At 62.8% G+C, this 26,696-nt stretch overlaps 4 protein-coding genes across 15 annotated transcripts; 1 reads left to right on the top strand and 3 right to left on the bottom strand.

Annotated features, from left to right (window-relative positions):
* The first annotated feature begins 23 nt into the window (after positions 1-23).
* Positions 24-10,969, top strand: LOC308187376 (uncharacterized protein). Its single transcript, XM_080609524.1, has 18 exons — positions 24-220; positions 304-466; positions 1,324-1,473; positions 1,572-1,732; positions 1,823-1,999; positions 3,008-3,149; positions 3,235-3,422; positions 4,508-4,649; positions 4,730-4,909; positions 4,953-6,257; positions 6,590-6,804; positions 7,426-7,738; positions 7,810-7,970; positions 8,048-8,227; positions 8,310-8,451; positions 8,526-8,713; positions 10,350-10,491; positions 10,592-10,969. Exons 1-18 carry the CDS (start codon positions 47-49, stop codon positions 10,771-10,773), a joined length of 4,305 nt encoding a protein of 1,434 aa, XP_080465650.1. The 5' UTR covers positions 24-46; the 3' UTR covers positions 10,774-10,969.
* A 14-nt stretch (positions 10,970-10,983) lies between these two features.
* LOC308187377 (cytochrome P450 2F3-like) lies at positions 10,984-14,841 on the bottom strand. Of its 12 annotated transcripts, none has more exons than XM_080609533.1 (5): positions 14,436-14,841; positions 14,226-14,346; positions 12,809-13,331; positions 11,267-11,408; positions 10,984-11,189 (listed from the first exon to the last, which is right to left on the bottom strand). In XM_080609533.1, the coding sequence occupies exons 3-5, from the start codon at positions 13,229-13,231 to the stop codon at positions 11,002-11,004; spliced, it is 753 nt and encodes a 250-aa protein (XP_080465659.1). In that variant the 5' UTR covers positions 13,232-13,331; positions 14,226-14,346; positions 14,436-14,841; the 3' UTR covers positions 10,984-11,001. The 12 variants fall into 12 exon arrangements, with proteins under 12 accessions (XP_080465659.1, XP_080465655.1, XP_080465654.1 ...); XM_080609529.1 differs by having other exon boundaries at positions 12,809-13,422; XM_080609528.1 differs by having other exon boundaries at positions 12,809-12,985; positions 14,436-14,838.
* Positions 14,842-15,612: 771 nt separating this feature from the next.
* RAB4B (RAB4B, member RAS oncogene family) lies at positions 15,613-19,967 on the bottom strand. Its single transcript, XM_080609537.1, has 8 exons — positions 19,741-19,967; positions 18,644-18,724; positions 18,260-18,374; positions 17,697-17,759; positions 17,434-17,588; positions 17,244-17,339; positions 16,644-16,775; positions 15,613-16,462 (listed from the first exon to the last, which is right to left on the bottom strand). The coding sequence occupies exons 1-7, from the start codon at positions 19,754-19,756 to the stop codon at positions 16,660-16,662; spliced, it is 642 nt and encodes a 213-aa protein (XP_080465663.1). The 5' UTR covers positions 19,757-19,967; the 3' UTR covers positions 15,613-16,462; positions 16,644-16,659.
* A 1,163-nt stretch (positions 19,968-21,130) lies between these two features.
* Positions 21,131-26,162, bottom strand: LOC308187380 (U1 small nuclear ribonucleoprotein A-like). Its single transcript, XM_080609538.1, is given in 9 exon segments — positions 21,131-21,313; positions 21,416-21,504; positions 21,780-21,837; positions 21,839-21,909; positions 21,990-22,091; positions 22,093-22,158; positions 23,523-23,695; positions 25,193-25,272; positions 26,142-26,162. Coding segments are annotated over 8 exon segments (792 nt in total). The 5' UTR covers positions 25,266-25,272; positions 26,142-26,162; the 3' UTR covers positions 21,131-21,153.
* Positions 26,163-26,696: the final 534 nt, after the last annotated feature.

Below are 26,696 nucleotides of genomic sequence, written 5' to 3' on the forward strand. Positions count from 1 at the left end.
AGCACATAAATAGCGGGGTGGTGGCCGGGGAGGGGACGAGGCCGCCATGGAGGTGACAACAACGCTGCTGCTGCTCCTGGGGCTCTCCCTCCTCCTCTTCATGGCGCTGCGGGGGTCCCGGGGGGACGGCGGCCGCCTGCCCCCCGGCCCGACCCCGTTGCCCCTCATCGGGAACCTGCTGCAGATCTCCCCGTCCCGCACCCTGCAGTCGCTCCTCAAGGTGGGCTCGGGGTGGCCGGGGGGGGCGGCGACGTTGTCGGGGCGCCCCCCGGGGTCACCCGCCGCCCCTTGTCCCCGCCGCAGCTGCGGGACGTCTACGGCCCCGTCTTCACCGTCTACCTGGGGACGCGGCGCGTGGTGGTGCTGTGCGGGCACGCGGCCGTGCGCGAGGCGCTGGTGGAGCACGCCGAGGAGTTCGCCGGGCGCGGGCGCATGCCCACGGTGGAGAAGACCTTCAACGGGCACGGTGAGGGGCTGGGGGGGGTCACCAACGCCCCCCCCCGTGTGGGGACACCCCCCTCCCGTGGGGACATCCCGCCGTGGGGACACCCCTCCCGTGGCGTCACCTCTCCCACGGGTATACCCTTCCCATGGGGACATCCCACCGCGGTGAGGTCCCACCACGGGGACACCCCTCTGTAGGGACACCCCGCCACGGGGACACCCCACCATGGTGTCACCCCTCCATGGGGACATCTCACCATAGGGGGACACCCCTCCATGGTGACACCCCTCCCGTGGGGACACCCCTCCCTGGGGACACCCCCTCCCATGGGGTCACCCCTCCCTAGGGCCACCCCACCATGGTGACACCCCACCATATGGGGACACCCCTCCATGGTGACACCCCACCATGGTGACACCCCTCCCATGGGGACATCCTCCCCATGGGGTCATCCCCCACATGGGGACACCCCTCCCTGGGGACACCCCACCATGGGGTCAACTCTCCCATGGGGACATCCCACCGTGGTGCCACCCCCTCCATGGGGACACCCCACCTTGGTGACACCCCACCACATGGGGACACCCCCCCATGGTGTCACCCCTCCCTGGGGACACCCAACCATATGGGGACACCCCCCCATGGGGGACACCCCCCCATAGTGTCACCCCCCTATATGGGGACACCCCCCTATATGGGGTCACCCCACCACGGTGCCCCCCTCCCATGTGCCCCCACCCCCCGCCATGGGGCCACCCCTTTTCCCCCCCGCCTCCCCTCCCGGCCTCGCGACGGGTGCCCCGTGGGGTGCTGCCGCCCCGTGGGGTGCCGCCCCCCACCCACTGGGTGCTCCCCCCCTTCCCCCCCGTGGCACCCAGGGGTGGTCTTCTCCAACGGGGAGCGCTGGAAGCAGCTGCGCCGCTTCTCCCTCACCGTCCTCCGCGACTTCGGCATGGGGAGGAAGAGCATCGAGGGCCGCATCCAGGAGGAGGCCGAGTTCCTGCTGCAGGAGCTCCGCAACACCCAAGGTGCCCGGGGAGAGGGGGGCACGGGACTCGAGGGGGGGGGACACGGGGACGTCCCGGTGCCAGCGATGTCTTTTTTTGCACCCCCCCCCCCCCCAAAGGGAAACCCTTCGACCCCACGTACCTGCTGAGCCGCGCGGTGTCCAACGTCATCTGCTCCATCGTTTTCGGCAACCGCTTCGACTACCAGGACGCCGAGTTCCTGGCGCTGCTGCGGATGATAAACGAGAGCTTTCGGGAGCTCAGCACGCCCTGGGCGCAGGTCGGGTGCTGAGCTGGGGTGCCGGTGTCCATGTGGGGGGGGGGGGTTCCCTACCTGGTGCTCACCCTTTGTGGCCCCCCCCTCCCGAAGCTCTACGACATGAACGAGACCCTGCTGCAGTTCGTCCCCGGCCCCCACAACAAGATCTACAACCTGCTGGAGGGGATGCGGCGCTTCATCGCCCGCCGCGTGCGCGCCAACGCCGACACCCTGGACCCCAGCTGCCCCCGCGACTTCATCGACTGCTTCCTCCTCCAGATGGAGAAGGTGCGGGGCTGGGGGGGGGGGGGTGATCCTGCACCTCCCCGCCTTGTTTGCAACACCTCGGGGTTTGATCCTGCACGTCCCGGCTTGCTCGCGTGCCGCCGGTTGGTCCCGCGCCCTCTGGTTTGCTTGCACGCCCCGAAGTGATCCTGCACCCCCGGGTTCCATCCTGCACCCCTGGTTCCATCCTGCTCCCCTGGTTCCATCCTGCACCCCCTGGTTCCATCCTGCACCCCTGGGTTCCATCCTGCACCCCGGGTTCCATCCTGCTCCCCTGGTTCCATCCTGCTCCCCTGGTTCCATCCTGCACCCTGGTTCCATCCTGCACCCCTGGTTCCATCCTGCACCCTGGGTTCCATCCTGCACCCTGGTTCCATCCTGCACCCTGGTTCCATCCTGCTCCCCTGGTTCCATCCTGCACCCTGGTTCCATCCTGCACCCTGGTTCCATCCTGCACCCCTGGTTCCATCCTGCACCCTGGGTTCCATCCTGCTCCCCTGGTTCCATCCTGCACCCTGGGTTCCATCCTGCACCCTGGGTCCCATCCTGCCCCCCTGGTTCCATCCTGCACCCCGGGTTCCATCCTGCACCCCTGGGTTCCATCCTGCTCCCCGCCACCCGTGCACACCCCAAAGCAATCCTGCACCCCTGGGTTCCATCCTGCACCCGTGCACGCCCCGCAGCAATCCTGCACCCCTTCATTTTTGCACGCCCTGGATTTCATCCTGCTCCCCATCACCCGTGCACGCCCCAAAGTAATCCCGCACCCCCGGGTTCCATCCTGCTCCCCGCCACCCGTGCATGCCCCAAAGCAATCCCGTGCCCCATCATTTTTGCACGCCCTGGGTTTCACCCTCACCCCGTCACCCGTGCACGCCCTGCAGCAATCCCGCGCCCTGACACTTTTGCACGCCCTGGCTTTCGCCTTCGCCCCGTCACCCGGGCACGCCCCAGGCCTGATCCTGCACCCGGCCCCCTCCCACTTTGCTTTTCTCCCCCTCCCCCCCCAAGGAAAAAGAGAACCCGGCCTCGGAGTTCAACACCAAGAACCTGGAGCTGACCACGCTCAACCTCTTCTTCGCCGGCACCGAGACCGTCAGCTCCACGCTGCGCTACGGCTTCGTCCTGCTGATGAAGCACCCCGCGGTGCTGGGTGAGCGGGGGGCACCCCCGTGGGGACCCCCCTCAGCGCCCCGGTGCTGAGCGGGACCCCCCCCCCGCCCCGTCCCTTTCTGCAGAGAAGGTGCACGAGGAGATCGACCAGGTGATCGGGCGCGACCGCGCGCCCAACGTGGAGGACCGGAGCCGCATGCCCTACACGGACGCCGTCATCCACGAGATCCAGCGCGTCAGCGACCTCATCCCCATGAACGTGCCCCACACCGTCACCCGCGACACCGTCTTCCGCGGCTACCTGCTGCCCAAGGTGACGGGGGGGGGACGGGGAATGGGGGGGGGCTGCATCCCGTGGCCCCATGCGCCCCGCTCCGGGCGCCCTGCCCCTTGCACCTTGCCCCCGTGCGCTCGCCTGCTTGGCTCCCTGCTCGCTGCCCCGTGCTCGCTGCCCTTGTGCTCGCTGCCCAGTGCAAAAAAAATCCTGCTGCATGCACCTTGCTGTGTGTGCACCTTGCTGCACGTGCATCCTGCTGCATGCACCTTGCTGTGTGTGCACCCTGCGGCATGCACCTTGCTGTGTGTGCACCTTGCTGCACGTGCACCCTGCGGCATGCACCTTGCTGTACGTGCATCCTGCTGCACGCACCTTGCTGCACGTGCATCCTGCTGCATGCACCTTGCTGTATGTGCACCCTGCGGCATGCACCTTGCTGCACGTGCACCCTGCTGCATGCACCTTGCTGTATGTGCACCCTGCGGCATGCACCTTGCTGCACGCACCTTGCTGCACGTGCATCCTGCTGCATGCACCTTGCTGTGTGTGCACCCTGCGGCATGCACCTTGCTGCACGTGCACCCTGCGGCACGCACCTTGCTGCACGTGCACCCTGCTGCATGCACCTTGCTGTGTGTGCACCCTGCTGCATGCACCTTGCTGCATGTGCACCCTGCTGCATGCACCTTGCTCTATGTGCATCCTGCTGCATGCACCTTGCTGTGTGTGCACCCTGCGGCATGCACCTTGCTGTATGTGCACCCTGCTGCATGCACCTTGCCGTGTGTGCATCCTGCTGCATGCACCTTGCTGCACGTGCATCCTGCTGCATGCATCTTGCTGCACGTGCACCTTACTGCATGCATCCTGGTGTGTGCACACTGCCTGTGCACCCTGCTGCATGCACCTTGCTGCACGTGCACCCTGCTGCATGCACCTTGCTGTATGTGCACCCTGCTGCATGTGCACCTTGCTGCATGCACGCTGCCCCTACATCCTGCTCCATGCACCCTGCCGCATGCACCCTGCTCCATGCATCCTGCTGCCCCTGCACGCCCCCCCAAGCCCACCCCCCTCCCCAACCACACCGCCGACCCCCCCCTTGCCCCCCCCCCCCCCAGGGCACGGACGTGTACCCCCTGCTCAGCACCGCCCTGCACGACCCCGCCATGTTCAAGCACCCCCACACCTTCAGCCCCGAGAACTTCCTGGACGAGAGCGGCCGCTTCAAGAAGAACGACGCCTTCGTGCCCTTCTCCTCAGGTACGGGCAGCAAAGTGGGGGGGGCCCCACACACCCCCCCCGGCCCCGTGCACCCCCGTAACCCCCCCCTCTGCTCGCAGGCAAGCGCGTGTGCCTGGGGGAGTCCCTGGCACGGATGGAGCTCTTCCTCTTCCTCACCACCATCCTGCAGAACCTCCGCCTGCAGCCGCTGCAGCCCCCGGAGGAGCTCCCCGACACCCCCCTGGAGAGCGGCTTCGCCAACATCCCCCCCATCTACCAGCTGTGCATGCTGCCCCGCTGAACCTCCCCCCCCCCGAGCCCCCCACCCCAAATAAACGTGCGGCAGCGTTTGGCCCCCAGAGCGTGGTGCTGCTGCTTGCTCGGTGGCCTCGACACACGGGGAGGGTGCTGAGCAGGGGGGGGGGATGCGGGTGCTGGGACCCCCAGCGCTGTCCCGTGGAGCGTGCAAGGAGCCTCAGGGGGCGTGCAAAGCCGTGCAATGCCTTGCAACGCCTGAAAAGAAGCGTGCAGAGACGCGGGGAGCTGTGCAAAGCCCCGAGCCGCGCAGACGAAGCGTGCAAAGCCGTGCAACGCCCGCAGCGCAGTCGTGCAGAACCCCAGAGCGAGCACCCAGAGGTGCTCCTTGGTGCACAGCCCCGAGCCAAGGCTCGCGGAGAGCACGCAGAGACGTGCAAGCAAAGCCCAGCCCAAGCGTGCAGAGGGTGCAGCCGTGCAAAGCCCCGAGCCGAGCGTGCAGGGCCATGCCAAGCCCCAAAGCAACCCCACAGAGCCGTGCAGGGCCATGCAAAGCCCCAAAGCAACCCCACAGAGCCGTGCAGGGCCATGCAAAGCCCCAAAGCCAGCACGCAGAGAGCACGCAGGGCCATGCAAAGACCAAAATCAAGCCCAGAGAGTGTGCAGAGCCGTGCAGGGCCATGCAAAACCCCAAGGGAATCCTGCAGAGCATGCAGAGCCGTGCAAAGCCCCAAAGGAATCCCACAGAGTGTGCAGAGCCGCGCAGGGCCATGCAAAGCCCCAAAGCAACCCCACAGAGCTGTGCAGGGCCATGCAAAGCCCCAAAGGAATCCCACAGAGCATGCAGAGCTGTGCAGGGCCATGCAAAGCCCCAAAGGAATCCCATAGAGCTATGCAGGGCCACGCAAAACCCCAAAGCAACCCCACAGAGCCATGCAGGGCCATGCAAAGCCCCAAAGGAATCCCACAGAGCACGTGGGGCCATGCAAAACCCCAAAGCAACCCCACAGAGCTATGCAGGGCCATGCAAAGCCCCAAACGAATCCCACAGAGCCGTGCAGGGCCATGCAAAGCCCCAAAGGAATCCCACAGAGCCGTACAGGGCCATGCAAAGCCCCAAAGCAACCCCGCAGAGCTGTGCAGGGCCATGCAAAGCCCCAAAGCAACCCCACAGAGCCGTACAGGGCCATGCAAAGCCCCCCAAAAGACGTGCTGCGGTGGCACGAGGCGGGGATGTGGCCATGGGGTGGCACTGTGGACCCCCCCGTGCCCGCTTCCCAGGGGTGCCAGGAGCTGTGGCTCGGCCTCGGCGCGGTTCAAGGGCACCGCAGGACCCGCAGGGAGGGGACAGGGCTTGCAAAAGAGGGCCAAGGGTTGCAGGGAAGGGGCAAGGTTCGCGGCACAGCAGCAAGGCTTGCAGCGCAGGGGAGAGGTTGGCAGCTTTGGGGGGGGGGGTCGCAGGTTGGGGAGGGGGTCTGCAAGAAAGGGAAGGGGTCTGCAGCTTGGGGAGGGGGTCTAAAGGTTGGGGAGGGGGGCTGCAGCTTGGGGAGGGGGTCTGCAGCTTGGGGAGGGGGTCTAAAGGTTGGGGAGGGGGTCTGCAGCGGAGGACCAGGGTTTGCACAGAGGGCTCAGGGGGCACCGGGTGCCGCCGTCACCCTTGGGTGCCGCCGGGGCCCAGCTGCCCCGTGCCCTGACACCAACCCCGGCGGCTCCGTTCCCTGCAGCACCCCGGGGACACCGGGGCCTGGCTTTGCCCCTCGCCGCCATGGAGCTGATGGGCGCCGCCACCCTCCTCCTCCTCGTCCTGGCCGCGGTGGCCCTGGTGGCCCGGTGGCAGAAGGAGCGGAGCCGAAATTTGCCACCGGGGCCGCTGGCGCTGCCTCTCGTCGGGAACCTGCTGCAGCTGGGGACGGGACCCACCTACAAGGTCTTCCGCAAGGTGAGGGGCGCGGGACCCACCCCCCCGGGGGGTGCCCCGGGCTGTGGAGCACCCCAGGGGTGCTGGGTGCGGGATGGGGAACCCCGGGGGTGCTGCAGCTCCCTAGGGACGCCCCATGGGGCACCCTAAGGATGCTGCATTACTCCCATCTGGCAACCTAAGGACGCTGCAGCATCCCAAGGACACCCCAAGGATGCCCCACGTGGCACCCTAAGGATGCTGCAGCACCCCATGAGGCACCTTAAGGACACTGCAGCACCCTAAAGACACCCCATAGGACACCCTAAGGATGCTGCAGCACCCCAGGGACACCCAAAGGACTCTACAGCACCCTAAAGACACCCCACGTGGCACCCCAAGGACACTGCAGCACCCAAAAACTCCCCATGTGGCACCCTAAGGGCGCTGCAGCACCCCAGGGACTTCCCCTGAGGCACCCTAAGGACACTGCAGCACCCCCAAAGACACCCCACAGGGCATCCCAAGGACATTGCAGCACCCTAAAGACACCCCAACGTGGCACCCTAAGGACGCTGCAGCACCCCAGGGACGCCGGGTGCCCCGTGCAGCACCCACGGGCGCTGAGCACCCCGGGGGGGTTGTCTCGCTTCTCCCCCGCAGCTGAGCGAGAAGTACGGCCCCGTCTTCTCCCTGCACTTCGGCTCACAGCGGGTGGTGGTGGTCTTCGGCTACGAGATGCTGCGGGAGGTGCTGGTGACGCGCGGGGACGAGTTCACCGACCGCGGCAGCTTCCCCCTCACCGAGAAGGCCAACCAAAACCTGGGGCTCTTCATGAGCAACGGGGCGGCGTGGGTGCAGATGCGCCGCTTCACCCTCGCCACCCTGCGCGATTTCGGCATGGGCAAGCGCGGGCTGGAGGAGCAGGTCCAGGAGGAGACGGGGCTGCTGCTGCAGGAGCTGGCGCGGACCAAAGGTGGGCACGGGGGCTGGCTGGGGGGGGCGAGGCGGGGATCCTCACCCCACGGTGGTCCCCGAACGGTGCAGGGCAGCCCCTGGATCCCAGCACGCTGCTGACGGCGGCCATGGGCAACTCCATCTGCCGCATCCTCTTCGGCCACCGCTTCGACTACGGGGACGAGCAGTACCTCGACGTGCTGCGGCGCGTCGCCCAGAATTTCCTCCTGGAGAGCTCTCCCTTGGGGAAGGTGAGGTCTCAGGCTGGGGAGGGGGCACAAGGTGCAAGGGAACCCCCCCCAGGACCACGCCTGGCATCTCCTCGCAGCTCTACAACATCCTGCCCGGCCTCCTGGAGCGCCTGCCCGGCTCCCACTGGACCTTCTTCCACAACACCTTCTTCGTCCAGGACTTCTTGACCAGGAAGGTGGAGGAGAACGCGGTCGCCGGCGAGCCCACCACCGCCCCCCGCGACTTCAGCGACGCCTTCTTGCGGAAGATGGAGCAGGTACACAGGGACGGGCGCGGGGTTGAGGGGGTTGCAGGGGCTGAACGCCCTTTCCCCCCCCCCCCAACCCTTCTTCTTGCAGGAGAAGGAGAACCCCGAGACAGCCTTCACGCAGGACAACCTGCGGGTGACGGTGTTCGACATCTTCCTGGCGGGGACGGAGACCACCAGCATGACCCTGCGCTACTGCCTGATGGTGTTGCTCCAGCACCCCGACGTGGCAGGTGGGGGACCCCGGGGACAGCAGGGGGACTCCAGGAGGTCCCCACCACGCCAACCCCGCCACGTCCCCCTCCAGAGAAGATCCAGGAGGAGATCGAGCGGGTGATCGGGACGGAGCGGCCGCCGGCGCTGCGGGACCGGGCGGCCATGCCCTACACCGACGCAGTCATCCACGAGGTGCAGCGGTTCCTCGACCTCATCCCCCTTGGCTTCGTACGGACGGTGGCGCGCGACACGCCGCTCGGCGGCTTCACCATCCCCAAGGTTTGGGCACGCCGTGCCGCGGCGATGAGGGTTGATTGCTCGCGTGCCTCGGCCTCGAGCGTTAATTGCATCACGTGCTTAATCACCAATTACTTGCATGGCTCATTGTTGGTTGTCTCTTGCACGGCCTGCTTTATCAACGGTGTTGGTTGCACAGTGTGCTTAAGGGCTGTTGAGCGTGCGACGGTCTGCCTTGCTTATGGATTGTGTGATGGTCTCTGTTGCTTCTAAATTGCATGACAGTCTTCGTTGATTGCGTGACGGTCTCTGTTGCTTATTGATTGCATGATGGTCTTCGTTGCTTATGGATTGCGTGACGGTCTTCGTTGCTTATGGATTGCGTGACGGTCTTCGTTGCTTCTTTGTTGATTGTGTGATGGTCTCCGTTGCTTATAAATTGCACAACAGTCTTCGTTGCTTATTGATTGCACAACGACCTTCGTTGCTTGTCGATTGCACGACTGTCTTCGATGCTTATTGATTGCGCAATGGTCTTTGTTGCTTGTCAATTGCATGATGGTCTTCGTTGCTCATTGATTGCATGACGGTCTTCATTGCTTATTGATTGCACGACGGTCTTCGTTGCTTGTCAATTGCACGATGGTCTTCGTTGCTTTTTGATTGTGTGATGGTCTCCATTGCTTCTCAATTGCACAACAGTCTTCGTTGCTTATTGATTGCACCATGACCTTTGTTGTTTATTGGTTGCGCTACGGTCGTTGTTGCTTATTGACCGCGCAACAGTCCTCATTGCTTATTGATTGCATGACGGTCTTTGTTGCTTATTGATTGCACAACGACCTTTGTTGTTTATTGATTGCGCGACGATCTTCGTTGCTTGTCAATTGCATGATGGTCTTCGTTGCTTGTCGATCTCCTGATGGTCTTCGTTGCTTGTCGATCTCCTGATGGTCTTCGTTGCTTGTCGATTGCATCCTTCATCGCTATTAATTACACGATTTGCATAATCATTGATTGCATGGCATGGTTCATCGTTGGTTATTACTTGCACGGGTGCTTATTGATGCTGTTGATTGCACGGCATGCTTAATTGTCATTAATCCTGCAACGTTCTTCTTCATTGATTCTTCATTAGTCGAACGGCACTTGATTGCTTATTGATTCCACGCGTGCTTCGTCAATGAGGGTTAATTGGACAACATGCTTAGTCATTGTTCATGGATTGCGGGCGGGGTTCACCGCGGGTTATATTACTCGTGGGACGTGCTTCATGGGTGCTGCTGGCTGCAAGAATGCTTCGTCATTGTTTGCTAATTGCACGACCTGCCTCGTCACCATCGATAGCACACGCTCCATCATTGGCCGTTAATTGCGTGACAAGCTTCGTCGCCCGCTGCTGGCCACGCGGCGTGCTTAGTCATTGTTTATTAATTAATTGCCCGAGCTGCTTCATCATCACCCGCTCGCACGACATGCTTAATCATTGACTGCGATCGCACCGCACGCCCGACGGCCGCGTATCGACGGCGCCGCGGTTAATCATTGATTATTGTTTGCCCGGCCTGTTTGCCATCGATACCCGATCACGCACCGCGGTTAATCATTGCTTGCTGCTGCGGGGGGGCCGTCCCCATTGTCCCCATGGTGTCCCCCCCCCCCCCCCCCCCCCCCCCAGGGCTGCACCATCTACCCCGTCCTGAGCTCGGCGCTGAAGGACCCCCGGCACTTCAAGAACCCCGAAGTCTTCGACCCCCAGCACTTCCTGGATGAGAAGGGGGCGTTTAAGAAGAACGAAGCCTTCATCCCCTTCTCTGCAGGTGGGCTGGGGGGGCCAGCCCACCCTCTGGGGTCGTGGGGACCCCCCCCATCAGTGGGGGAACCCCACGGCAGGTGGGTGACGGTCCCCTGTCCCCGCAGGGAAGCGCATGTGCCTGGGGGAGAGCATGGTGCGGACGCAGCTCTTCCTCTTCCTCACCGCCATCCTGCAGCGCTTTCGGCTGCGGCTCCCCCCCGGGGAGGCCCCCCCCGATCTGAGCCCCCGGGCCAGCGGCATCTCCAACGTCCCCTGGTCCCTGCGGGTCTGCTTCTGCCCCCGCTGACGCGCCCCGAAACGCCGCGTCCCAAACCCTGCCGAGGATGGAGACCCCAAAAATGCCGCATCCCAAACCCTGCTGAGGATGGAGACCCCAAAAACCCTGCATCATTCAAGGCGCACCGAGGACGGAGCCCCCCGAGCCCCCTCCCCGTACCCCTAACACCTTGCCCCCCCAATAAATCAGCATTTCCCTGCCCCAACACGAGCAGAGCCGGGGGGGCGTGTAGGGTTTTTATGGGGGGGGTTCAGCGGGGCAGCAGGGAGAGGCGGAAGGGCCAGGGGACGTTCCCCAAGCCGCTGCTCTCGGGGCTGAGGTCGACGGCAGCGGGGTCGCCCTCGGCGCGGAGCTGGAAGCGCTGCAGGATGCTGGTGAGGAAGATGAAGAGCTCCGTGGGGGCCAGGCCTTCACCCCTCGCTTCCCTGCCAAGGGGAAGAGGTCAGGGGGATCCTATCGGAGAGGACGGGGGTCCCAAAAGCCCGCGCCCCCCGCCCCGTACCTGCGGAGAAAGCCATGAAGGCGTCGTTGCGCTTGAAGCGCCCGCTCTCGTCCAGAAAGTGCCCGGGGTCGAAGGCTCGGGGGTTGGCGAAGTGGTCGGGGTCGTATCGGGACGTGCAGAGCAGCGGGATGACGTTGGTGCCCTGGGGGGGCGAGGGAGAGGGGTTGGGGGGGAGGACACGGGGCTGTTGTGGCACCCCCGGGGCACCCCGAGGCACCCCAGGGACGGCGGGTGCCCCGTGTGGGTGCTGAAGCTCCCCAGGGATGCCCCATGGGGCACCCTAAGGATGCTGTATTACCCCATGGATGCCCCATGTGGTACCCTAAGGGTGCTGGGTGCCCCATGTGGCGCCCTAAAGACGCTGCAGCACCCCAGGGATGCTCCATGGGGCACCCTAAGGACACTGCAGCACCCCAGGGACTCCCCATGTGGCACCCTGAGGATGCTGTATTACCCCAAGAGGCACCCTAAGGACACTGCAGCACCCTAAAAACACCCCACGGGGCACCCTAAGGACGCTCTGCAGCACCCCAGGGACTCCCCATGTGGCACCCTAATGATGCTGCATTACCCCAAGAGGCACCCTAAGGACACTGCAGCACCCTGAAGACACCACATGTGGTATCCCAAGGGTGCTGGGTGCCCCATGTGGCGCTCTAAGGACACTGCAGCACCCCAAGGACACCCCATGTGGCACCCTAATGATGCTGCATTACCCCAAGAGGCACCCTAAGGACACTGCAGCACCCTGAAGACACCACATGTGGTATCCCAAGGGTGCTAGGTGCCCCATGTGGCGCTCTAAGGACACTGCAGCACCCCAAGGACACCCCACGTGGCACCCTAATGATGCTGCATTACCCCAAGAGGCACCCTAAGGACACTGCAGCACCCTGAAGACACCACATGTGGTATCCCAAGGGTGCTGGGTGCCCCATGTGGCGCTCTAAGGACACTGCAGCACCCCAAGGACACCCCATGTGGCACTCTAATGATGCTGCATTACCCCATGGGGCACCCAAAGGACACTGCAGCACCCTAAAGACACCCCATGGGATGCCCCCGGGGGGGACACAGGTTCCCCGAGGGGATGTGGGTGCCCTGGGTGGGATGTGGGTGCCGTGGAAGGGATGTGGGTGCCCTAGGGGGATACGAGTGCCCCAGAAGGGATGTGGGTGCCCCAAGGATGCCCTGGTGGGATGTGGGTGCCTCGGAGAGGATGTGGGTGCCCCAGAAGGGATGTGGGTGCCCTGGGGGTGCCCCGGGAGATGCGGGTGCCCCAGAAGGGATGTGGGTGCCCTGGGGGAACATGGGTGCCCCAGGGGGATGTGGGTGCCTCGAGGGGACAGAGGTACCCTAGAAGTGACGTGGGTGCCCTCGGGGGACGCAGGTGCCCCATGGGTGCCCCAGAAGGGATACAGGTGCCCCGGGCGGGACGTGGGTGCCCCAGTTGGATGTGGGTGCCCCGGGGGAGGACACAGGTTCCCTGAGGGAACGTGGGTGCCCCGGGGGAATGCGGGTGCCCCGGGGGGGACACGGTACCTGCTGCATCTTCGGCAGGAAGCAGTCGACGAAGTCCCGGGGGTTTTGGGGGTCCAGCATCCTCCGGTTCCTCCGCACCCGCTCGCCCATGAGCTCGGCCAGCCGCAGGCAGTCGGCGCGGATGCGCCGGCGCGGCCCCGGCACGAAGCGCATGACGTTGGGGAAGACGAAGAGGAGCTGGGGGCGAGCAGAGGGTGAGGGGAGTCGGGGGGGGACAATGGGGGGGGGGCAAAGGGGGGCTCCCCGCACCCCCACCTGCCCCCAGGTGGAGCTCATGAGCTTCCAGTTGGCGTCGATGAGGGCGAGGAAGCGCTCGCCGAACACCAGCGAGCAGACGATGACGGAGCCGGCGCGGCTCAGCGGGAAAGCGGGGTCGAAGGGTTGGCCCGGAGGGGACACCGGGGCGGGGGGGGGACGTGACATGGGGTGGGGTGGGGTTCAGGGGTCCCGGGGGGCACAGGGGACGTACCGCGGGTCTGGCGGAGGTGGTGCAGGAGGCGCTGAGCTTGCCCGCGCCCAAGGTCTTCAGGGTGGCGATGGCGAAACGGCGGGGGAACAGCCAGGAAAAAAGCCAAAACCTGACAGTTTTGGTTGCGATTCCATGATTTAGGATTCTGTGATTTAGGATTCTACGGTTTATGATCCCATGACCTAGGATCCTGTGATTTAGGATCTTATGGTTTATGATCTTACGTTTTAGGATCCTACGACTTAGGATTTACAATTCTATGATTTAGGGTTCTATGATTAGGGATTTAGGATCCTGTGATTTGTGATTCTATGATTCAGGATCCTGCAATTTAGGATTTGGGATCCTAAGATTTAGGATTTAGGATTCTATGTTTTAGGATTTAGGATTCTACGATTTAGGATCCTACGATTTAGGATTTAGGATTCTATGTTTTAGGATTTAGGATTCTACGATTTAGGATCCTACGATTTAGGATTTAGGATTCTATGTTTCAGGATTTAGGATTCTATGATTTAGGATCCTACGTTTTAGGATTTAGGATTCTACGATTTAGGATCCTACAATTTATAATCCTGTGATTAAGGGTTCTATGACTTAGAATTCCCTGATTCCATGATTCTCTGATTTAGGATTCTGTGATTTAGGATCCTGTGATCCTGATTCTATGATTTAGGATTCTATGATTTAGAACTCTATGATTTATGAACCTGCGATTCAGGATCCTGTGATTTACGATTTATAAATCTATGATTTATTACTCCATGATTTAGGATTTAGGATTCTAGGATTTAGGATTCGCAATCCTTTTGTTCCGGCCGCAACACCGCCGCCTCGACGCGCACGCAGACGCGGGCGCCGCGCCCCCGACGGCCCCCAGCTCGTCCATCACGCCCTTCCACCCCGATTTTCGGCTTCCAAACCCTCCCCCAAACCCCCCCCGCTCACCGTTACCGGGGCTCCACCGCTGCACGGCCGGGAAGTCGAAGCCCTCGGCGCGCTCGACCAGGACGACGCGCGGCCGCGAGCCCATGCGGACGGTGAAGACGGGGCCGCGCGTCTCGCTCAGCTGCCGGGGGGGGGGTGTGGAAAGCAAGAAGAGGCTCAGAGGGGGGGGGTCCCAGCCTTGGGACCCCCCCCCGGGGACCCCCGTCTCACCTTTTAGAGGTTGGTGCCCCCCGTCTGCGGCGCGTTGCCCGCCACGGGCAGCGGGGTCGGCCCGGGGGGCAAGTTGCCCCCACGGGGGGGGAAGATAAGGAAGAGCACGGCGGCGATGCTCAGCACCCAGCCGGCCGCCACGGTTGCCCCCCCCACCCCAAAATTGGGGGGCAAGGACCCAGGGACCCCCCCCCCATTTCTTCACAGACACCCCCCCCCCCAGTGGGTGCTGAGCAGCCCCCGGCTGGGGGCGAGGACGCGCGCACGGCCCTGGGGTTGTTCCCCTCGGGGTGCTCGCGCAGTGGTTAACGATTAATTAATTAATTGGGGGGGGGGAAATCTGGGTCCCCCACAGCCCCCAAACCGAGGAGACCCCACAAAGGGCGGGGGGGTGGGAAGACGGAGCCCCCCCCCCCCAGACAGCAGGACAGGGTTTGTGCGGGCAGGAACGGCACAGGAGGGCGAGGGGTGGAGGGGTTGGGGGGGGGGGGGGGCTGCACCCCAAAAGTGCCAGGGGGAGATTTGGGGGTGGATTTGAAGGGGCCTGGGGGGGACTTCGGGGGGATTTGATGGGACTTGGGGGGATTTGTGGGTGATTTGAGGGGGTTTGGGGGCATTTGAAGGGGTCTTGGGGGGGGTTGGGGGGGGATTTGATAGGACTTGGGGGGATTTGAGGGGATCTGGGGGAGAGTTGGGGGGGATCTGAAGGGGGCTGGGGGGATTTGAAGGGGGCTGGGGGGGACTTGGGGGGGATATGAAGGGGCTTGGGGGGGGATTTGAGGGGATCTGGGGGGAATTTAGGGGGATTTGAAGGGGTTTGGTGGAGAGTTGGGGGGGATCTGGGGGGGATTTGAAGGGGCCTGGGGGGATCTGGGGGGGATTTGAAAGGGATTTGGGGAGACTGGGGGAGGATTTAAAGGGGTCTGGGGGGATTTGAGGGGGTTTGGGGGGGCTTTGAAGGCGGTCTGCTGCACCCCAAAGATGCCGGGGGGGTTTTGGGGGGGATTTGAAGGGGTTTGGGGGGCTTTTAAGGGGTCTTCTGCACCCCAAAGGCGCCAGGGGGAGTTGGGGAGGATCTGAAGGGATCAGGGGGGAATTTGGGGGGGATTTAGGGGGGATTTGAGGCGGTCTGGAGGTGCCCCCCCCCCCCCCCAAAACACGCATCAGGAGCCGGGCGCTGGAAAACATGAACATTTATGGACCCGAGTCACATTTCCACAGCCTGCAGGTGGACGAAAAGTTGCTTTTTTCTCTTTTTTTTTTTTCCTTTTTTTTTTTCTGTTTTTTCTCCAAGAGAATGCATCCGACACCGCCCGGGGCCCCCCCCTCGGCCCCCCCCCCCCCGCGGAGCCGGGTGCCCCCCCCCACACCGTGCAAGTGCAATAAATAACGCGAAGAGAAGCAGGAAAGAAAGAAGCCCCCCCCATTTATTCCCCCCCCCCCCCCAAAAAAAAGCCACCCCCAGCCCCAGGAATCGGGGACAGGGGGTCCTGGGGGGGCCCCCCCCGGGTCCCCAAGGGGTTGGGGACAGGGGGACGAGGCGGGGGGGGGCGCCGGGGGGGGGCACAGGGTAGCAGCTTCCAGCAAAAGGCAAATAAAAGTCCCTTGGAGGGGGGGGGGGGAGCGGAGTGCTTCATGACATCGTGTCCCCCCCCCTCAAAAAATGCCTTTTTTGGGGGAAAAAAAACACAAAATCGAGGGGCTGGGGGGGAAGGGGGGGGGCGCATTCCCGATTCCCGCCCCCCCTTCATTCAGGCACCCCCCCCCACCCCAAAAACGCTGCCGTCACCCAGCGGCAGCGCCTGGGGGGGGTCACAGATGAGCTGAGCCCCCCCTGAGCCGCTCGGGGGAGGGGGGACACACACGGGGACACGGCCCCCCCGGCGTGACGGGGACGGAAGGCGCCGCGGTCGGGTACAATCAGAGGGGGCCGTCGAGCGTCCCGGGGGGGCCGCGGGATGGAGGAACGGGGCCGGGGGGGGGGCCTCCGGGGGTCGCGGGGGGCTCGGCGAGCGAGGCACGTGGTCCTGGGGGGGCGAGAGAAGAAAAAAACAACGTTTGTGACCCCCCCGGAGGGGTGAGATTCGGGAAGGAGCCGGCGCTGGAGGCGCAGGGCACGGGCTCCTCGTCGTGGGGGAGGGGGGGGGTCACGAAATTGGGGGTGCTGGGGAGGGGGGGAACATTTTGGGACCCCCCCGGGGGTCTCACCTTGCGTCCAAGGCTCCTAGCAGCTGCACTGCTGCCTGCTGGGCGCCTGCGCCCCCCGGGGCTGCCGCAGCTGGCGCAGCGAGGCGTCGCCGTACTGGATCCCCGAGCCCATCCGCTCCGGGTCGAGCTCGCCTGCGAGGCCAAAAAAACAAACAAAACACATGAGGGAGGGGTTGGGACCCCCCCCCGAGACCCCCCCCGGCACCCCCAAGACTCCCAGGACCCCCCCAAGACCCAAAAGTGCCAACTCCCCCTCCTCACCCGACTCGATTTTATTCAGGATGGTCCTGGCGCGTTTTAGGAACGCTTCCTCCACGTTCTCCCCTGGCAAGGCGCTAGACTCCCCCAAAACCTCCCCAAAATCCCCCTGAGACCCCCCACAAAACCCCCCCAAACCCCCAAAAAGCCCCAAAATTGCTAAATCCCCCTCCTTACCCGACTCTATTTTATTCAGGATGGTCCTGGCGCATTTTAGGAAGGCTTCCTCCACGTTCTCCCCCGGCAAGGCGCCGGAGCCCCCCAAAATTCCTCCAAGACCCCACCAAAACCCCTCCAAAAAACCCAAAAGAGCCCCAAAATTGCCAAATCCCCCGTCCTTACCCGACTCTATTTTATTCAGGATGGTCCTGGCGCATTTCAGGAACGCTTCCTCCACGTTCTCCCCCGTCAAGGCGCTGGTCTCCAAAAACATGAGCTCTTTGGGGAGGGGGGTCAAAAAAAAAAAAAACAAACTCGTTAACTCATCGCTAACGAATCCCCCCAAGGGGATTTGGGGTCCGGGGACCCTCACCGTTCTCCTGGGCGAAGCGGGAGGCCTCGAGAAATGTCACCTCCCGGTCGGCGTCCAGGTCCTTCTTGTTCCCGCAGAGGATGATGACGATGTTGGGGCTGGCGAGGGTGCGCGCGTCCGTCAACCAGTTGGTCAACGCGTTGTAGGTCTCCCGGCTGGGTTGGGGGTAAAATGGGGGGGTTAAAAGGAGAACTGGGGGGGGTTAAAAGGGGGTTTTTGTGGTGCTGGGGGGGTTTTGGGGCCCCCCGGGGGCTGGAATTTACCTGGTGATGTCGTAGACGAGCAGCGCGCCCGCCGCGCCGCGGTAATAGCTCCTCGTCACCGACCTGGGGGGGGGGAGGAAGGAAAATGAGGGTGTGGAGGGGCCCAAAGGATCTTTTTGGGGGGGCCTTGAGCGGGATGCAGAGCCCCCCCGGGCAAAAAAATGGGGGGAGCTCCTTAGCAGCACAGAAAATGGGTCCAAAACCAGCATTTTTAGGATTCTTCTATCAGTTGACACGGATCCTTAGTCGTTGAGATGGCCAACGGGTTGGGGTCTTCCCAAATTTTGGGTAAGGGGCGCTTCGAAAAGAGCTCCCCCAGGAGTGTGCCACCCATTTTTGGTGAAAATAAACCCGATAATCCCAAATTTGGGGTAAGGGATGTTTTGAACGGAGCCCTCCCAGGGGTATTTCACTCATTTTTGGCAAAAATGAGCCCGATAATCCCAAATTTCATGTAAGGGATGCTTTGAACTGAGCCCTCCCAGGAGTATTTCACCCTTTTGGGGTATAATAAAGGGTCCCAAGACCCGGGGGACCCCATAAACCCCCGGTGCCCCCCGTACCTGAACCTCTCCTGCCCGGCCGTGTCCCAGATCTGCAGCTTCACCGTCTTGCCGCCCACGTTGACCACCTTGGAGCCGAATTCCACCCCGATCGTGTGGTTCGAGTCCTGCTTGACTGCGGGGCAGCGGCCGTGAGACACCGCCCGGTGGCAAAACGGGGCAAAACCCTCAGTTTTTTGGCCATTTATCCCCCCCAAAAGTTTAGGAAATCAGCAGGGGACAAACAGGGATTTGGAACCCCGCAGGAAAACTGAGGCAGCCCCCAAAAAACCTTCCCGAACCCGCCGGCGAAGCCTTCAGGCATCGAAGCGAGGGAGGTTTCAGGCCCCCAAAATGCCCTTTTTTGGGGTTTTTCCCCCCAAAAGCGAGGCGGGAGGTGCTTACATTTGTTCTCGATGAACTGGTGGAGCAGGCAGGACTTCCCCGTGCCCGCGCTGCCGATCACCAGGAACTTGAAGAGGAAATCTGCGGGGAGAAGGGGGGGCGACGCTCGGCTTAATGAGCACCGCTCGTTAGCGGGGCGGGCTTAACGAGCTGCCTTGACGAGGAGGGGAAGGCTCCGAGCTCGCCGGGGTTTTCCCCGGCCCTAAATAACCCACACAAGGCCCCTACCCCATAGAGGGCCCCACACACCCCCTGGGCTCCCTACAGAGCCCCCACCCCCCCCAGAACCCCAAATACCCCCCTAATCCCCCACAAAGAACCCCAGAACCTCCCTAAGGAGGCCTCCATCCCATCCAGAACCCCAAATACCCCCCAAACCCGCAAAGACCCCCATAAATACGCCCCCCAATCCCACACAGACCCCCGTAAGCCCCCCACAGAGCCCCCACCGCCCTCACAAAACCCCGATACACCCCCCTAACCCCACAAAGAACCCCAAAACCTCCCTGCAGGCTCTGCATCCCCCACAGAACCCCAAATGCCCCCCCACAGTCCCCCACAGACCCCATAAGCCCCCCCCAGAGCCCCCATCCCCCGAGAACCCCACAGACCCCCCCCAAATCCCCACGACCTCCCCAGAGAGCCCCCACCCCCACCCAGAACCCACCCAGGACCCCAAAACCTCCCCTCAGGACCCCCACAGACCCCCCCCAGCCCGGAACCCCCCCAAACCCCCCCACAGGGCCTCAGAGGCCCCCCCCAGGACCCCAAAATCCCCTTCAGGACCCCAAAACCCTCTCAGGATCCCCCCAAATCCCCCTCATGACCCCCCCGGACCCCCCCTCCGGCCTGGAACGCCCCCAAACCCCCTCCACAGGGCCTCGGAAGCCCCCCAGGACCCCCAAAAAAACCCTCAGGACCCCAAAACCCCCCTCAGGACCCCCCCAAATCCCCACGACCCCCCACAGAACCCCACCAACCCCCCTCCACAGGGCCTCAGAGGCCACCCAGGACCCCCCAAAAAAACCCTCAGGACCCCAAAATCCCCTCAGGACCCCCCAACCCAACCCCCCCCCCTCAGGACCCCCCCCGCCCACCGTAGGTCTCGGACATGGCTGGAGCCGGGCCGGGCCCCGCCGCCGCCGCCGCCTCCGGTCCGTACGGAAGGGGAGCGGGCACAATATGGCGGCGCCCAGCGGAGCCGTCTCCGGTCCGTACGGAAGAGATGGGGGTGCAATATGGCGGCGCCCAGCGGAGCCACTTGCGGTCCGTACGGAGGGGAGCGGGCACAATATGGCGGCGCCCAGGAGAGCCGCTTCCGGTCCGTACGGAAACGAAGGGGGGCAATATGGCGGCGCCCAGCGGAGCCGCTTCCGGTCCGTATAGAAGGGGAGAGGAAACACAATATGGCGGCGCCCAGGAGAGCGGCGTCCGGGCCTTGTGCGCCTGCGCGAAGGGGCTGTGCCAAGAGAAGGGCGTGGCTAGATGTGTGTGGGCGTGGTCATGGCCGTGGCCATCGCGGTGGGAGGAGCCAGCGCCAAGCCCTGAGCCCTGGGACCCCACAACCAGGCCCCACAGCGCCCCCCCCCGGCCCCATAAATCCCCCCCCAGCCCCCCAATTTCCCCCCCCCCCAGCCCCACAGACCCACCCCCGGGGGGTTGAATTGGGGGCTGGGGGGGGCACCGTTAAGTCTTTAAGGCCCCAAATCCTTTATCCTGACCCCCCCCTACCCCCCCAAAAAAAATTCGGTGTGGGGGGGGGTGTCACAGAGGGGGACAGGCCCCCCCTACCCCCCCCCGGACCCCACAGAGCCCCCCCCGTGTGCTGGGGTGCAGTCTGTGTCCCCCCCCCCAAAAAAAAAGCCCCCCAAAAGCCCCCCTTTCCCAAAAAAAAGCCCCCCCTCCCCCCAAAAAGCCCCCCCTCCCCAAAAAATGCCCCACCTGTCTCTCAAAAAAAGCCCCCCCCGCCCAAAAAAATCCCTCCCCTTCCCAAAAAAAGCCCCCCTCTCCCCCTAAAAAGCCCCCCCCCCAAAAAAAATCCCTCCCCTTTCCAAAAAAGCCCCCCCCTCAAAAAAAAGCCCCCTGTCCCCCCCCCCAAAACGGCGGTGCAAAGACGGCACAGGGCCCCCCCCCCCGTGAAAAACCAGGGGGGTTTATTCCAGCAAGCGCCAGGTGCAATGTCTGCGGCTCAGACCCTGGGTACAACGCTCGGCTTGGGGACACCCCCGTGTCCGTGTGTCCCCCCCCATCCCCCCCCCCCACAAAAAAAAAAGGGTCACAGTCAGCTGGGGGGGGGCACAGCGCCGCGGGCGGCCCCCCCGGGGGAAAAAAAAAAGACGTCGACGGAGGAAATTTGGGGAGAAACCGGGGGTGTTTGGGGACAAACTTACCTCCTGGGGGGGGGGGGGGAGAGGGGGGCAAGAAACCCAAATTGTGGGGGACGCCGGGGGGGGGCAGGGGGTCAGGGGAATTGGCGGGGGGGGGGTCCGGGGGGGGGGCGATTTTTGGGTTCATTTCTTGGCGAACGAGATCTTCATGGCGTTGTTCTGGGTGATCTTGAAGCCCTGCAGGGCGTCGCGGGCGGCCCCCGCCTGCACCTCGGTGTCGAACTCGACGAAGGCGATGTCGTGGCGGCCGGGCACCAGGCGAACCTCTTTGAAGCCCGGGAACCTTCATGGGGGGGGGGCAAAAAAACAAGGGGGGGGGGTCAGGGGGCTGCCGTGCCCCCCCCTTAAAGAAAATAATCCCGGATAATCCCGGCGCCGCACTTACTGGTTGAAGAGCATGGAGAGCATCAGCTCGTTGGTCTCCTCGGGGAGGTTGGTGAGGAAGAGGATGTGGTTGGGGGGGTTCTCGGAGAGCTGCTGGGGGGGGGGGGAAAAACAACGGGGGGGGGGGTCACCGTTACGGCCCCCCCCCCCCCCCATCTCCACGATCCTAAATTGAACCGGGTGTGAGAAACGCCCCCCCCCCCCCCCCAAAAAAAAAAGAAAAAGCGCTCGCCCCACCGTCGGCGACCGGGACGCTGCCCCCCCCGGCCCCCCAAATTGGGGGGGTTTTTGTTAATTTTTTTTTTTTTGGGGGGGGGGGGGGGAGCTAAATTTTGCGCAACCCCCCCCCCACTTTCTAAACTCACCGTCTGCGGGGGGGGCATCTGCCCCGGCATCACCTGCTGGGGGGGCAAGGCCCCGGGGGGGGGGGATCATGCCCGGCGGAGGCATGTAGGGGGGCATCGCGCGGGGCGCCTGGCTCAGCGGCGGCATCCCCTGCGGGAGAGAGACGGGCTCAGCGCCCCCCCCCCCCCGCCCCCCCCCCCCCCCCCCGTTTAAAAAAGACCCCCCCCCACCGTCGCCGCGGCCCCCACCGGTGTGGCGGCCCCCCCCGGGGCGGTTTTCTTGGCGGCGGGGGGGTCCTGGCCCTTGGGCTTCCGCTTCTCGCGCTTGCGGTCCGCGCTCGACGAAGGTGCCCTTCATCTTGGCGATGATGTCCGAGTCGGTCTTGGCGTACTGGATGCGCTGGGGGGGGGGCGGAAATATATTGGGGGGGGCAAAAAAATATTTTGGGGGGGGTCGGGGAACAGTTGGGGGGGGTGGGGGAAATGTTTTTTGGGGGGGGATCGGCACGTTAAAGGGGGGGAAAAGTCAGTTTATGGGGGAAAAGATGGCAAAATGTTGAGGTGGGGGGGCTGAAAAATATTTGGGGGGGTTGCAAAATATTGGGGGGGGTCACGAAAAATATTTGGGGGGGGGTCAGGAAATATTTGGGGGGGGTCGGGAAATGTTTGGGGGGGGATCGGCACGTTAAAGGGGGGAAAAGTCAGTTTACGGGGGAAAAGATGGCAAAATGTTAGGGGGAGGGATTGAAAAATGCTGGGGGGGGGCAGAAAAATATTTGGGGGGGTCATAAAATAGCGTGGGGGGGTCACGAAATATATTTGGGGGGGTCAAAAAATATTTTTGGGGGGGAACCGCTGCTTTATAGGGGAAAAAAGTCAATTTAAGGGGGAAAAGATGGGAAAATGCAGGCTTGGGGTGCTCTGCGGGGGGGTCAGAAAATATTTGGGGGGGGTCACAAAATATTTGGGGGGGGAATCGGCACGTTAAAGGGGGAAAGTCAGTTTATGGGGAGGGGGAAAGATTGGGGGGGGGAAAAATGAGATTATGGGGGGGGAAATCCCATTATGGGGTGGGTAATCCCATTGGGGGGGGGGGGAATTATCATTATGGGGGGGGAAATCAGATTATGGGGGGGGGGAAAAATGCCATTACAGGGGAGAGAAATAATATTGGGGGGGGGGGGAAATAATATTATGGGGGGGGCAAAAATGAGATTATGTGAGGGAGAAAAGAGATTATGGGGGGGAAAAATGAGATTATGGGGGGGAAAAATGAGATTATGGGGGGAAATCCCACTGGGGGGGGGGGGAGAAATGATATTGGGGGGGGAATAATATAATGGGGGGGCAAAAAATGAGATTATGGAAAGGAAAAATGAGATTATGGAAGAGAAATCCCACTGTGTGTGGACAAAATGATTTGGGGGGGGAATAATATAATGGGGGGGCAAAAATGAAATTGTGGGGGGGGAAAAATGAGATTATGGGGGGGAAAAATGAGATTATGGGGGGGAAAATGAGATTATGGGGGGAAAATCCCACTGTGTGTGGAGGAAATGATATTGGGGGGGCAAAAATGAGATTGTGGGGGGACAAAAATGAGATTATGGAGGAGCAAAAATGAGATTATGGGGGGGAAAAATGAGATTATGGAGGGGAAAAATGAGATTATGGGGGGGAAAAATCTCATTATGGGCTGAAATCCCATTATGGGGGGGGAAATCCCATTCCGGGGGGGGGTAATTTCCCAGCGGGGGGGCTCACCATGGGCTTGTCGTAGAAGGGGAAGCCCTGCATGGAGCGCAGCGCGTTGGTGGCGCTGCCCAGCTCCTTGAAGATGACGAAGGCCTGGCCCCGCATGCGCAGGCTGCGCGACACCAGGATGTCCAGGATCTGCCCGAACTGCGAGAAGATGGCGTACAGCGACTTCTTCAGCTCTGCGGGTGGGATTACGGGGTTATTGCGGGGATTAGGGGATTATCTGGGGGGATTAGGGGACTATTTTGGGGATTAGAGGAGAAAGAAGCCCCCAAATTCCCCTTCCGCGCTCCTTTTGGATCCCTCTCAGGGATGTCCAGGATCTGCCCGAACTGCGAGAAGATGGCGTACAGCGACTTCTTCAGCTCTGCGGGCGGGATTACGGGTTATTGCGGGGATTAGGGGATTATCTGGGGGGATTAGGGGATTATTGGGGGGGATTAGGGGGAGAGAGAACCCCCAAGACTCCCCACCGCGCTCCTTTCGGGTCCCTCGCTGGAAGGCAACATCCCTTGGCGGCTTTCTTGGGGACTTGTGGGGATTTAGGGGATTATTTAGGGGATTACCGGATTATCTGGGGAGATTAGGGATTATTTGGGGGGATTAGGGGGAGAGAGAACCCCCAAGATTCCCCACTGCGCTCCTTTCGGGTCCCTCTCAGGGATGTCGAGGATCTAACTGAACTGTGAGAACATGGCGTACAGCAATTTCTTCATCTCTGCGGGTGGGATTACGGGATTATTGCGGGGATTAGGGGATTATCTGGGGGGATTAGGGGACTATTTTGGGGATTAGAGGAGAAAGAAGCCCCCAAATTCCCCCTCCGCGCTCCTTTTGGATCCCTCTCAGGGATGTCCAGGATCTGCCCGAACTGCGAGAAGATGGCGTACAGCGACTTCTTCAGCTCTGCGGGCGGGATTACGGGTTTATTGCGGGGATTAGGGGATTATTTAGGGGATTAGGAGGGAAAGAGAATCCCTCTGGGTCACCCCGCGCTCCTTTTGGGTCCCTCGCAGGGAGCCCCGCGTCCCTTGGGGGCTTTTCTTGGGGACTTGAGGAGATTTAGGGGATTATTTATGGGATTCAGTGGATTATTTAGGGGAATTAGGGGATTAGTTAGGGAAAATTAATGGATTATTTAGGGAATTTATGGGATTATTTAGGGGATTTAGGAGTCCGCGTCCCTAGGGGACTTCCCTGGGGGACTTGTGGTGTGTCCCTGTCCTCGTGGGGATTTGTGGGATTATTTAGGGGATTTAGGGAATTATTTAGAGGATTTGGGGATTATTTAGGGGATTTGGGGGATTACTTGGGAGATTTTGGAGCCCGCGTCCCTTGAGGGCTTTCCTGGGGGACTTTTGGGGTGTCCCTTTCCCTCAGGGGGATTTAGGAGATTATTAAGGGGATTTACGGGATTATTTAGGTAAAATGAGGAATTATTTAGGGGAATTAGGGGGATTATTTAGTGGGTTTGGAGGATTATTTAAGGGATTTAGGAGGCCACATCCCTTGGGGGCTTTCTTGGGGGATTTTTGGGGTGCCCCTGTCCCTTGTGGGGATTGAGGGGATTATTTAGGGGATTGGGGGATTATTTGGGGGAATTAGGGGATTATTCGGGGAATTAGGGGATTATTCGGGGAATTAGGGGATTATTTGGGGGACGGGGGACCCCTCACCGTCCTTCTTGATCTTCTCGTTGAGGTTGTTGATGTAGATGGTGTGGTTGGGGCGCGCCTCCTGCACCGCCATGCTGCCTCTGGGGGGGGGGACACAGCAGGGCCCCGGTCAGGAAGGGGTTAAACGACCCCCCCCGAACCCCCCCCATCCGGAGCCCCCCTTTTGTTCGCCCCCCCCCCCCAAAAAAGGTCCTGGGGACGCCCACGAGGGGACCCCCAGTGGCGGGGAGGGGCTGGGACCCCCCCCCAAGGAGCCCCAGATTTGCTGGGGACCCCCCCAGGAGCCCCAAAAGCAACTGGGGGCCCCCAAGACCCCCCCAGGACCCCCAAAATTCTCCTCATGACCCCCCCAGGACCCTTCAGAACCCCCCCAGGCCCCCCAAATTCCCCCCAGGGCCCTTCAGGACCCCCTCAGGACCCCCCCGGGCCCCCAACTGCCACTGGGGGTCCCCCAGGACTCCTCAGGATCCCCCAAATCCCCCCCAGGACCCTCTCAGACCCCCCCAGGACCCCTCAACCCCCTCAGCCCCCCCCCCAAGACCCCCAAATGCCACTGGGGGTCCCCAAGACCCCTCCAAGACCCCCAAATCCCCTCCCCAGGACCCCCTAATGCAATCGGGGGTCCCCCAGGCCCCCCCAAAACCCCTCCTAGGACCCCTCCGGGTCCTTCAGGACCCCCATGAGCACCCCCAGGACCCCTCAGGACCCCCCCAGCCCCCCAAATTCCTCTCAGGACCCCCCCAGGTCCCCCTAATCCCCCCCAGAACCCCTCAGGACCCCCAAATACCTCTCGGGACCCCTCAGGATCCCCCCAAACCCCCCAAAATCCCCTCAGGATCCCCCAACCCCCCCCCCAGGACCCCCAAATGCCACTCAGAATCCCCCCAAATCCCCTCAGGAGCCCCAAATCCCCCCAAATTCTCCCCAAAACCCCCCCCCGGCCCCTCACCGCCGCCGCCTCGCCCCGCGCTCCTCCGCGCGCGGCTGCTCCCGCCCCCCGCCGCCCCCCTCCACCAATCCCCGCGCGGCAACGCCGCCCGCCAGCCAATAGCAACCCCCATCCTCCAATCCAACCAATAGCAACCCGCCCTCCTCTCCGAGCCCCGCCCACCCACCCCGAACTCATGAAACGGAAGAGGCGGGGCTACGACCGGAAGTGTGCCCCATCCATTCTTTTCCGACCCCGCTTCCGGTGCGACCCTGGCCCCGCGCCGCCGCCGCCGCCGGCCCCCACGGGCCCCCCCCCGGTGCCGCCCCCCCGGCCCCCCCACCCCCGCCGCCGCCGTCCCCCCCCCAGGCCTGGGACCTCCGCAAGGCCTTGGAGCGGGCGGCGGCGGCGGGGGAGGGCGGAGACGTCCTTGAGGTGCTGAGGAGGCGGCGGGAGAGGTGCGGGAGGGGCCCGGGGGAGTTGGGGGGGGACGGGGGGGTAACGTGGGGGGGATGGGGGGGGGGGGTCCTGGGCCCGGTTTTGGGGGGTTCCGGGGGGGGTCCCGGACCCCGGTGC

The sequence above is a fragment of the Anser brachyrhynchus genome, assembly GCF_964034855.1.
Source record: "Anser brachyrhynchus genome assembly, contig: SCAFFOLD_428, whole genome shotgun sequence".
Lineage (NCBI taxonomy): Eukaryota > Metazoa > Chordata > Aves > Anseriformes > Anatidae > Anser > Anser brachyrhynchus.

Excerpts from the sequence above, each read along its gene's own strand:
- LOC308187376 (XM_080609524.1), top strand. The coding sequence starts at position 47 with ATGGAGGTGACAACAACGCTGCTGCTGCTCCTGGGGCTCTCCCTCCTC. Across the intron at positions 3,423-4,507 it reads GCGGCTACCTGCTGCCCAAG|GGCACGGACGTGTACCCCCT; the intron begins GTGACGGGGGGG and ends CCCCCCCCCCAG. Across the intron at positions 8,714-10,349 it reads GCGGCTTCACCATCCCCAAG|GGCTGCACCATCTACCCCGT; the intron begins GTTTGGGCACGC and ends CCCCCCCCCCAG.
- LOC308187377 (XM_080609533.1), bottom strand. The coding sequence starts at position 13,231 with ATGTCACGTCCCCCCCCCGCCCCGGTGTCCCCTCCGGGCCAACCCTTC. Across the intron at positions 11,409-12,808 it reads TCCTGCCGAAGATGCAGCAG|GGCACCAACGTCATCCCGCT; the intron begins GTACCGTGTCCC and ends TCGCCCCCCCAG. Across the intron at positions 11,190-11,266 it reads CTTCATGGCTTTCTCCGCAG|GGAAGCGAGGGGTGAAGGCC; the intron begins GTACGGGGCGGG and ends TCCCCTTGGCAG.
- RAB4B (XM_080609537.1), bottom strand. Across the intron at positions 18,375-18,643 it reads CCAGTTCATCGAGAACAAAT|TCAAGCAGGACTCGAACCAC; the intron begins GTAAGCACCTCC and ends GCTGCCCCGCAG. Across the intron at positions 16,776-17,243 it reads CCTGAATAAAATAGAGTCGG|GCGAGCTCGACCCGGAGCGG; the intron begins GTAAGGACGGGG and ends TTGGCCTCGCAG.